At 35.7% G+C, this 12,147-nt stretch overlaps 1 protein-coding gene across 1 annotated transcript in view; it reads left to right on the forward strand.

Moving 5' to 3' along the window:
• The first annotated feature begins 3,068 nt into the window (after positions 1-3,068).
• Positions 3,069-12,147, forward strand: part of LOC128524001 (dynein axonemal heavy chain 7-like) — a 92,453-nt gene continuing 83,374 nt past the window's right edge. The window contains exon 1 of the mRNA XM_053496263.1: positions 3,069-3,213. Coding sequence (XP_053352238.1) covers positions 3,069-3,213 — 145 coding nt within the window. The remainder of the gene's footprint in view (positions 3,214-12,147) is intronic.

Here is a 12,147-nt window from a genome sequence, read left to right on the forward strand (position 1 = left end):
TCTCTGTCGGGTTTTGATTATAATTTTTCACCAATAGTCACTGACTTTAATCTTAAGTTGAAATTATAATAAAAAATTATAAATCTATAAATTATAGATTTTTTTGTTTTGTTTTTGTATTTTAATGGGCTTATTTAAGACATTATACTGGAAGAAATCCAACAGAAGGTTTTAAATTAACTAACAAACTCTTCAGAATCTCCACTCACTCAATGTTGGACAGAAATAATAATTAAGAGTGAAAAAAGTCTCTTCTTTTTCAGGTATATATTTAAGCTTTAGGAGCTTGGTGCTCTTCTTAAGGTTCTCCAAATCTTATTGCTGCCCACCACAGCCAGAGTATGCTTATCCTCAAACAAGAGACAAAACATGCTTTGGAAGTGTGATTCATATTTATTCAAGATCTTAATAAAATCTGCAACACTGGTCATATCTTAGAATGCCTTTGACTAAAATGTTCTAAATCCAGATAAAACCAGTGTAAAAATATGACAACGCAAATCCACACCCTATGTTAAATCACAAAGTTACGCATTCTAAGAAACTTCAGTGGACACAAATCAGCTACCCTAAATTTTAAATTTAAACAATGTAATGTTTTTCATTTGCCACTAAATGCTTTTACTTTTTTTTTTCCTTAGTTCAATAAATATTATTCTTAAATGCTTGCCTTAGATTATTATATGGATGCATAAACACACCATATTAATCCAATGAGATTTTCAAACATCCTGCTTACAAATGTAGTCGTTTCTGCTCTGTGGAATTTCTTCTCATAAATACTCTGGAATGTGAGCTTCTACAATTAGGTTAAAGTACTAAGCTGACATTTAGTAAATCAGTTGATCTTTATCATTTCTTTATTTGATTGTAGGTGTGATTCGATCACCCAAACAGAAGTGAGGCGACAGTGCTAACCTCTAAGCCACCATGGCATCCGTATGGCGTTCCAAACATTAAAATTACTAAGGAGGGTTATCCTTAGTACAAAAACAGCTAAATCTGTGGGCAGTGCAGCAGATATATACATTTTATATGAAGGACGGTTCCATTTTCTATCATGGAAAAAATGAAGGCCAACCTTTAAGCATAAACATCAAAGCCTCTTGAATTAATTTCTGCATACAATCGAAAAAAATACAGAGTCAGTATGAAAAAGCCAGTATTATTTTTTTCAGGCACAATTTAAACAACATATTAAGGGATGAAACAGCATATGGTGTGGGCTTACACCATCATTTCAAAACACAGCTGTCTCACATTCATTGCTTTTAAGTCAAAAAGGTTGTAAAGCACATCAAAAGTAACTAATCCAATCCAGCCTCTGTGCAAAAGGTTGAATTAAAGGTCTGTCCTTTATCTGAGACAAAGCAAACAATTAGAATCACTTCCTTCCCATCTGCCCTTCCTTTGTCTCTCTCGCTCTTTCTATCTCTCTCTTTTCCTCTCTCTATCTCTCTCTTTACTCTGTTCAGTGAAGTTTGAGAAAAACTAATAATTGGCCCCTGAGCCTTCAAATTCTGATTGCTATTGATTTTCTATTAACCACGTCTGGGTGGTTCGGAGTTGAAGTCTTCGTGAGAGAAGTTTAATCATCACTTTGAGATGAAACATGATTTCTGAAAAGGGAACCTTTGAATGTGTAATGAAGGGATGGTAATAACCTAAAGCCTCCTCTAAATCAGCTTTTTCTGCGCAAGAGAAAGGTGATTCTAATGAAAGGGAGTGTGGAGAGGCAAGATAGGAGAGCTGTTTTATTACGTTGGAGTCGAGGTGAATCAGAGGGAACAGCTGCCTACACAAAAAGACATTAACGTCCTCTTTTAAATTAAGAAATCGAATTATCGACCTTGAATCGGAACAAGGATGTTCAACTTTTTTCTTTCTTTTAGTAATTATACACTTATTATACATTTGAGTAAGATTGAGAAACCAGAGAAATTTGACTATTTCATATTGTGTTTCTTCTACTGTAGTTCAATCGTCTTCCCTTTGAAAAACGTGGATGGGATGTTGAAAAAGGGTACCTTGTTTGCTCTAAAGGGTGATCCATGGCTTTTTAAAACCGGGAGCAAATCACAGAGAGGCACAAGACTTAATTAACAAGATGTGCTCAAAGGGGTTTGTGTATTTAAACACATATGCAGTGTTTTGTCTGTTCATATGTCTGATGAAAAGAACTGCTGGAAAAATGGTGGAAAAAGAGAGACACCATGTGGAGATTTTCACGTTGCAGTTTGATATTGACTCCAAGGCTTGAAAAAGCATGGTGCTGCACTATGACTGCAATAAAGCTAAATGATCCGACTTCCCCTGTACAATATGTATATCTAAGCCATGATTAAATCCCATCTGTTTTAACAATTTATGCTCTTTTTGTTTGTTCATCACTGACAGGAAGAAGGTCACTGAATGTAGGTACACCCCATCCTCACTTCTCATTTTCTCCATGATGTGCTAGGGTCGAGGCCCCTTCAGACAAAATCTATAATTTCTATTTGATGGTGCTGCCTTATAGGTTTTTATGTCTTGCGACATCAGGCTATCGACGTGTTTCGTTTCACAGCAGCTGAGAATGGCAACTACACCCTTTAGATTCTAAAAATGAGTAGTGTGTGTGTGTGTGTGTGCGTGCGTGTGACTTAATTCTACAGAACAGAGTTTTATAATCATTTTTAAACACACACACACATTCACACTTTGGACAATTTTAGAATGCCAATAAGCCTCATTATATACATATATACACAATACAACCTCTGACAAACAACAACATACTGTATACATTTTTCACTCTGCCAATATTTACTTAACAAAATAAGACACTATAGCTTCTGGTGCCTTTTCAGATACTTTCCGAGGAGAGACAGGTCCCCAAAAAGCGATAGTCTCCTTGTTGTGACTGTTCTGCCTTAAGGAAATCCAGAAATTGTTTTGCTTTGTCTGTATATAAAATCTTTTAAAATCTCCCATGTTAAAATGGACAGACCTAAGCAGGAAGATGCATGCAAAAAAGCCATGCAATTAAAAGCTTAAAAGTTTGAAGGTGGGATGCCTCCAAAGGTGCAATGGTTTCTGACATGTTTGCTGCAGCACCCTTTACCTCATCATCAGTGCAAAAGTTTGCGAAGCATCATCAGACAGATGTAGAGCAGCAGGTGGTGAGTCATGGAGAAGAGCAGGTGTGTACCGTAATCGATGATGAGGGACAAAGTGACATGCAGAATTAGGAGGAGAGGGTAGCTGAATCGGTAATGAGTAGCTTCATGATGACAGGGACTCACTGGGAGGGAAGAGGGAGGTAGCCTATCTTGTCCAACCCTAGGAATGTGTGTGTGTGTGTGTGTGTGTGTGTGTGTGTGTGTGTGTGTGTGTGTGTGTGTGTGTGTATGAATACACCTCAAAAATGAGAATATTGTTATAAATATTGTATTTTTTTTCTTTAATGAAATTCTGATTCTCTCTGTGCTTGGGGGGTTTACACTGGTTTCCTCCCACAGTCCAAAGACATGCAGATTAGACTAATTAGCGCTTTCATATTTCCCCTAGTGTCTGTCTGTGTCTGTGAGTGCGTGCCCTGAAATGAACCTGTCTTGTGCCCCGCCTTGTGCCTAAACTCTCCTGCAGGTTCCAAGCCCCCTGTGACCCTGTACAGGAAAACAGTACAGAAGATGAATGAATGAATGTACATTGGTGTTGTCTTACTGGACCGATTTTAAATTGTATTGGTGGGTCGCCTTTACCTAAAATGCGAGTGCTGATTTTTATTTTCTCCCCATCCACCATTGTTGGTGAAGATGGAAGGGATACACACATCCCGTTAAAAGATCCTCTTTCAAGAGAACATAAAACCTCTACAAAATCTTCAGCATTTCCTGTCTGCCATTTAATTAATGCCAACGATATAAAATTACTGGTTTTCACAAAATTTCCAATCGAGGCCTAGTGAACCAGTATTAGAATGTGTTTGTAAAAGACACCAAAGCTCTTCTACAAGGCATTCTGAATAGGGCTATGGCTCTGTGTGATTAAATAAAAAGCTATAACCATTGCAATGCAATCTCCATTGATAATATTATGTAATTTATTTGTTACTTGTTATTTGTTGGTTGTTTACTCCTGTTGGCCATAATTACCTAGCTCTTCTTTGGTTTGAATTGTGAATGGGATTCCGAAAGTAAGATAAATGTTAGCACAAATTTTTAATTGCATGTCATTTCAGTAGACGGATGAGTCTGTCCTCGTATTTCACAAGCGCACCGATAAGCTCCTGGTAGTGCACTTTTAACATACTGAAGCGTAAGACTTCTCAAATTTATCAACAGTGACAAAACTTAGTATAAAACTCTAAAAATTTTAATGCCATTTTGTATATATGATCATTAACCCAGTATGATTTTTGACTGTTTTTTTTGTCCTTAATTGGATCCATTTATACAGTACATGTTAAAGGCTCAATGTTTTTTTCTGTAACTTAAGCAACTCCATATCAGCAACAAGCATACAATACAGAATAGATCTGTGGTGCATGCATTGCTGTTAATAAGACTTGAAGTTACATCACTTACAAGACTGGTCCCATCCTGACTTGGCTCAAAACCACAGCTCCCAGAATTGACAGCAGTCTACAAACATGCCCACATTAAATTACAAATCTCAAGACACTCCACTTGCAAGATCTCGCTCGCTGGGGTTCTCTTCACACATACAATATGTTTCCAATCTAGCTGTATATTTAATCATGAAATAAAGTAAATGCTGAACATTTTGGAACTGAATTTACCAAGCATTTTGTATGTGTTGAACTGTTTAAGCATGTGTGGATTTTTTTCATTTTTTGCCATTTGCCCATTTGCCCTGTTCGATTACACTTTTATTTTGGATTGTTTGTCTTCAGTTAAGCTAAATGAAGTTTTATTGCAACTGCATCCTGCATCATCCTCCATAAGTTAGAACGTGCAATTTAATCTATGGGGCAAATGAACTGAACTTTTATTGGTCGATTTGAGTAATAATTGATCCATACTTTTAAAATTATGTTAATTTAAAATAAATGAAAGGAGGAGGAATTACTGCTTGATGTGACTGCTGTGCCTTAATATGATTATCGATGTAGGGAGCGCCACAGTCAAACACACAATGGGTATTGAATTCTCTCTGTTTATTGTCAAATAAGTTTGTTTCTCATACATCCAGCACATCAACAAACAAACAAAAGCCACATGTAAGTTGTATGGAGACCCGGTGACTGAGGGAGGTGGAAAGGACATTGTTTTACATAAGGGTTCCAGCAAGCAATGGGAATTATTACATACGGAATAAGAAAGCTTAACAAGGGAGTTGTTATTTATGGACATATGATGTACAGTAGATGAAAAAAAAAGAGGTTGGAAGAGCTATGGGGAAATTTGCACAGTATAAAAAAACCCTAAAGAGAGATGTAAAAGATATAGGTATGGGAAGCTTCACACAATATCAACAAATCCTAACTAATTATTTAGGTGACCTTGCAAATGTTAAATAGTCTAAAGTTGGCAAATTCCTTGAATAATATTTAGTGTTTTTATGTTTTGCAAAACAAATTATATGATTTAAAAATAATAATAATAATAATAATAATAATAATAATAATACAAAACACTTGCTTGTTCTGCAAAAAAAACTTTGAAATTACTTGCAAAGATTTCCACTTTTTCAAATTATTTCGAGTTTATGGGTGGTTGGACCAGGGTCTAGTGCAGAAGATTTGCAGGACAAAAGATTATACAGCATTTCAGGCTTTATCAATACTTATAAAACAGTAGGTTTTGTACTTCAAGAAACGCTGTAAGCAATATAGCTGCTTACACCTGCTGATGATAAATTAATCAAGGGCTAATGATGCATCACCTTGTTTCCACTTACACTTTTAAACCTGGGGAAGCAGAGTTTAGTATTGCCCACATGTTTTTTTTTTTTTTTTGGTTTAATTTTTGTTAAATAAGTAATAGTACTATGAAAAAATATTTATGTTGATATATAAATATAAAAAAGATACAATTATATGATGTTGTTTATATGAGGTTGTAGTTGTGTAAATTTGTCCTGGTGAAACAATGTGCAGCATCATCTGAATTTGTGTTTATATTCACATCCATCGAAATATGCTTTCCAGCCGTTCTCTCTCACTCTCGGTGCAGCTTATTCTGTATAGGGTCACAGAAGACATAAGCACACACATTTACACACACTCTCACTCACATACTACAGGCAATTTGGAAATACCAATGGGCCTATCCTGCATGTCTTTGAACCGTGGGAGGAAAGTAGCATGAAAAAAACCAACTTAGCATGGAGATAACATGCAAACTTCATGTACACAGAACCGAAGCGGGAATTGAACCCTCAAGCCTCATTGAGTCCACAGTGCTAAACATACACTATTGTCCTGCCACTGGTTAGAATCATTCCAGACAATGTGAATGGTACTCGTCATACTTTTAAAACAAGACGATGATTATGGTCTAGTCTGTCTCAGACTCAGGCTTTCTTCAGTTAGAAAAATTACTGCTTTAACCATGCTGTGCGGCATAGCATGGTACTGGACAGTATTACATTAAAAAACAATATCTCCAGCATTTTATCGCTGCTAGGCAACAATGACATTCAATCTTGCAAAAATGTGTAGACACACACACTCTACACTCCATATATATACACACCTACCTAAAGGATTATTAGGAACACCTGCTCAATTAATGCAATTATCTAATCAACCAATCACATGGCTGTTGCTTCAATGCATTTAGGGGTGTGGTCCTGGTCAAGACAATCCCCTGAGCTCCAAACTGAATGTCAGAATGGGAAGGAAAGGTGATTTAAGCAATTTTGAGCGTGGCATGGTTGTTGGTGCCAGAAGGGCCTGTCTGAGTATTTCACAATCTGCTCAGTTACTTGGATTTTCACGCAGAACCTTTTCTAGAGTTTACAAAGAATGGTGTGAAAAGTATGCGGCAGTCCTGTGGGCGAAAATGCCTCGTTGATGCTAGAGGTCAGAGGAGAATGGGTCGACTGATTCAAGCTGATAGAAGAGCAACTTTGACTGAAATAACCACTCGTTACAACCGAGGTTGGCAGCAAAGCATTTGTGAAGCCACAACACGCACAACCTTGAGGCGGATGGGCTACAACAGCAGAAGACCCCACCGGGTACCACTCATCTCCACTACAAATAATTATATTATTATAATTATATATATATTTATTATAAATATATATATATATATATATATATATATATATATTTATTATAAATATTATATATATATATATATATATATATATAATTACATTATACATTATCATATATTATATTCATCATTCCTCATGATCTACAGTCAAAGCACAGAGACAACATTTCACTGTGAGATTCATTTCTCTAGACACATAAAAGTAACATATTTTTTGGCCATATGATGGCAGTGTTGGGAAAGGGGACAGATTTAGTCAAGTGGATTGGTATGTTTTATATTGTATGTTTGTATCAAAGTTGTATAAGACTCACTTTGTCTTATGAACAGATCCGATTTACGAACGTGCTCCTGGAACATAACTCATTTGTAAGTAGAGAACAACCTGTATTTCTGTGGTTTGGTAAAAAATAAAAAAAAAAGCAGACAGGAAAAAAATCTACTCCTTACTTATTAATAACAGAAATTACAGTTGAGAAAAATTACAATCTAACAATCTCCTTAAATTAGGCTTTAAAGTGAACCCTACACAGAGTTTGTTGAGACATATATACAGTTGCTACAAACAAAGATGTGAGGACCAAATGATAATAAAACAACTACATAAAGTAATTGGTCGCCTTTTCCTTTTAAACAATTCTGGGCCAGGCTCGATTCCCGTCTCTGTGTGCATGGAGTTTGCATGTTCTCTCCGGGCTTGGTGGGTTTCCTCCCACAGTCCAAAGATATGCAGGTTAGACTAATTGGCGTTCCCAAACAACTCTGTATTAATTATCGTTTATAAAAAATTAGACTTGCCTAATTTGCAGAAAGGCCTATACAAACAATGTGTTTCTAACCAAATAAAACATACATGTTGTTCCATGTTCCTTGCATATCCTAATTATAGCGTTTATCAACCATTGTATCTGTAATTCAATATCAGTCAATTTTGTATTGAGATGTTTCATTTAAATCCAATATTACTGTTTCCTTTGGCAACTCAGCTATTTTTTATGTTGTACTTGCAAATTGTTAATGATGACAGAATTGTTTTGAGAATTCTAAATAAAGCATTATTTTAAAAAGTAATAATGAAATAAAGAAAGAAAATAAACTCCAGGGAATGAGATTTTTTTTGGTGGGGCTGTGCCTATTGATTAATACAGGTATATATGAAAGGAAAGAAAATTAACTGTTGTTAAACCTGTAACAAGTTCAGACAAAAGCAACGTAAAACGCTAAACGAAAGTTATTAGGAAACGTGAATTAAACCGTCCGCAAAAGATAATGGTATTTTTCCTTGTGTAGTTACACGCAATGTCCACAAGAGGGCAGTGGACGGCTTAAATCACGTTTCCTAATAATTTGGAATCGCTTAAACAAGGAGACGCAAAAAATAAATGCTCTTATTCAATGTTTTACGTTATTTACCATTTTAAAACAACGTGTTATTTTTCTGACAAAAAGTAAATAAAACGTTTGCTGTACTCCCCCGCAGCTTGAACCGAATGGTACAACCCGGTGTTGCGCATTAAAATATCTACATGACAGTTGGTTTTTTCCAACTACATTGACTTAACTCTAGTATGCTTAAAATAAATAAAAACTAAAAAGTTTTAACAAGTTAATATTTAATACGTTTATTTTAGAGAGTCTTAAATAAAATTCAAAGCAGTAAACAACGCTGAGTTGGGGCCATTTTCTCAAGCAGTTACATGCAGCGTACACAAGAGGGCAGCAGCGAATCAAGTTTTGCATTGTACAAGCTTTTACAAATGATTTTGAACCAAAATGACGACAGGGTCGCTATACGCACTGGCTGCATTTCATTCTGCGGTGTTATTTTAAGGGTGCTTTCTAATTCCTGTCACTTCCTTCGTGCGTTACCATGGTAACATAGGCATCTCGGATACCTGTCTTCTTTTGCTGACAAAAATAAAATAAAACTAAATGCACCAAAATGCCGCAGACTGCGCCGTCGAAGTAATCTGTAAAGCAAAGCCGTCGCGCGTTTTCAAACTACAATGGCTAAATGCCTTAAAACCGCCCGCCCTCTTGTGGGCGTTGCGTGTAATGACACGAGGAAGAAAAATGGCGTTTACTGTATATATAAATCAGCGTTTAACCATTTACTAATATTAAATTTTGTTGTAGTCAAGAGCAGGGACAACAATTAATAAATATAATGACTCTTTAATAACTTTAGGTCTTATTGTGTTGAAGACCACTGCATCCATTCTATGTTTGAATATGTTTTTACGTTATTCTGTGGAAGAAAGTGGTGGTCCTGACTGCACGGTGCCCCTGGCCTGTTCAACCCCATGCTGTTACTGTTTCCTCATCTTAATGTGGCGATATACTCCATGCTAAAATATTTGAACAAGTCTGGCATCCTGTTATTCATCTTGTCATCTTTTATTGTTCTTCAGAACAATGTTTTGTGGCAAAGTGGTTTTATTTTATGTTTTATTAGACCTAGGCCTGCTTGGCTCAATAACTGTCACATTCTGTTAGGAACAGGACAGGACATATAAGCAATTGTGCAGGTGTGAATTTTAAAATTACTTTACCAGAAAGACCCCCTGAGAATGCTCTGCTCTCTGTGCAGAGAGTCTAGCTTTGGCCCTGGATAGAGGCGATTAGCCTGTGGCACTGCTGAAGTGTTATCGAATGCATTGCCACTGCATTTACAAATGCTTACGGCCCTTAGTAAAGTCATACATCAATACCGGCCAGAGGCACTGAAGACTAATATGGACTCTATCTCATGGACAGTGGAACACTGAAAATTTTTTTTGTGGTTTGTCAAGTCAACATTTTAAATAGTTTTTGGAAATGACAGATATAATGTTCTCGGGGTCAAAGATTGAAACCTATCCAAGCTGTTATCAGCTTCAACTCGTTGTACATGTGTGCACCAGTGGCTGTGGCATGGATATATTGCATATCTGTGAATATATTAATTTAGCAATAAGTAGTGATAATTACCCTAAATAAAAAAGCTGTGCACTCTCTTTGAATTCGTTACATTCCATTTGAAAGTACATCCAATATCGGGGCCTTCATATCATATAAACCTAAATCTATATTTTGGAAACATAGTATGTATTACTTTAATAAGGTGGCTTTAAACAGCACACATGTTAATGGAAGCGCGGATTTGTTTTGTAACAGGAAACATGTTGTTCAAGTTATGTGGCGTTTAAAGGGAAAATGATGATAAAGAAGCTAATTCACTTTTTACAGATGCAGTGGGGGCTCACACAGGTTAGAAAAAAAAAAACAGGGATACAACCGCAAAAAGATTTTTGGGCTGGTGTGACCCCTGATATCAATTAGTGGGTAAATATCCAAAGAAATGTGGTTTTGCGCCTTTCAACAATTAATTTTTAATTTAATTTTAAACTTAAAACTAACATTTCACCATAGACTGTACTGTAACATTACCATTGTCTAATACTGTACACACTTCTGTAGGATACTTGGGCAGGAAAGGATATTCATGTTATTCTTTCTAAAGTGAGAATTTATAAACTATGTTACTATGAGCTATATGAGACATTGCAAGGATGGATCCTGAGATAGAACTGGAGAGTGAGATATTATTACTGTTATGAATATTATAATTATTGTTACTTATTATTATTATTATTAGTAGTAGTAGTATGTTTAGTAAACAACATACGCATTTCACATGTATAAAGACCTAGTAAATCATACCCATGAAGAAGCTCAAAAGATGATAATTTGACAATATGCAGTCAATATGCAGTCATTTCGTGGATATTGGCTAGTAAGTACTTCGGTACAACAAAATAATTGATAGCCTTTATGGGAAGTCAGTATTATTTATTTATATATGGCAGCATTATTTAAGAAACTATTGTTGGAAGACAGCATTACCAAAAAAAAAAAACCTACAAAAGAACCCACCTTCACAAATATGTAGGTGCTGTATCTCTGTGAGAAGAGATGCCTATTCTTGTACCCTTTGGACGTCTTAGCATTAAAAGTTATTATAATGTTCTGCGCTAAAACAATGTTTTAAACTGCAAATACATTTCAATCTTTTAAATAAAAAATAAAACAATATAAAGTGCTGGTTAAAAAATGGGGCTATGGATATAGCGACCACCCTCCTACAGGAATCTGGTGTGTATTTATTTTTATTTTTTTGCTAAACAGACAATTGGTTTTTGTTTAAATTGTTAGACATGGCTTACCAATAACCTAGATTTCAAATTGTATGTAGAAATAACCAAACTTGGTGTAAAATGTTTACAAACTAGCAACTTGTTTTTGTGCTAGTATTGTGGCAGTGATGAAGGAGGCAAAAAATGGGTGACTAAATAAAACGTGCCTTTTTTTTTTGCAGGAGCATGTGTTGGTGAGGATCAGGTGGTGTAGTTAGTTGTTATAGTTCCAGCCTTGTTTTGGGTGACCCTTGTTCCATGTCATCTCCCTTCTCTTGCTAGACAAAAATAATCTAAAAATTCATACAAATAAAACCTTGTTTCAGAGCAAATGTTTGCTTAATAAGGGTACTTTTTACGATTCATTTTTAAAACATCTCTTTTGGTGGAAAGAACTTGAGCTATTTAATATTTTGGTGCAGTAACAGCACCTAGATTTATTCTCAGGAAAACAGTTTAATACCCTGTGTATAGAAAAAATAAAACTTTTTTTTTTCTTTTCGCCCACACACACACACACACACACACACACACACACAAACCAGACCATTTAAGTAAAAACAACAACATTCGATTGTTATTTTAAGACATGAAGGTCAGCTCTTCTGGAACAGTTCTTGCAAGAACAGTATTGTTAATTGCATTTGAAACCCATCAAACACCACAATAAAACTGACTCATGAAGATCATGGTTATAGCACATTTGGCACATTTGCACACACACTGCATATTTGCACATTTTC

This window comes from Clarias gariepinus, chromosome 5, assembly GCF_024256425.1.
Source record: "Clarias gariepinus isolate MV-2021 ecotype Netherlands chromosome 5, CGAR_prim_01v2, whole genome shotgun sequence".
Classification (NCBI taxonomy): domain Eukaryota; kingdom Metazoa; phylum Chordata; class Actinopteri; order Siluriformes; family Clariidae; genus Clarias; species Clarias gariepinus.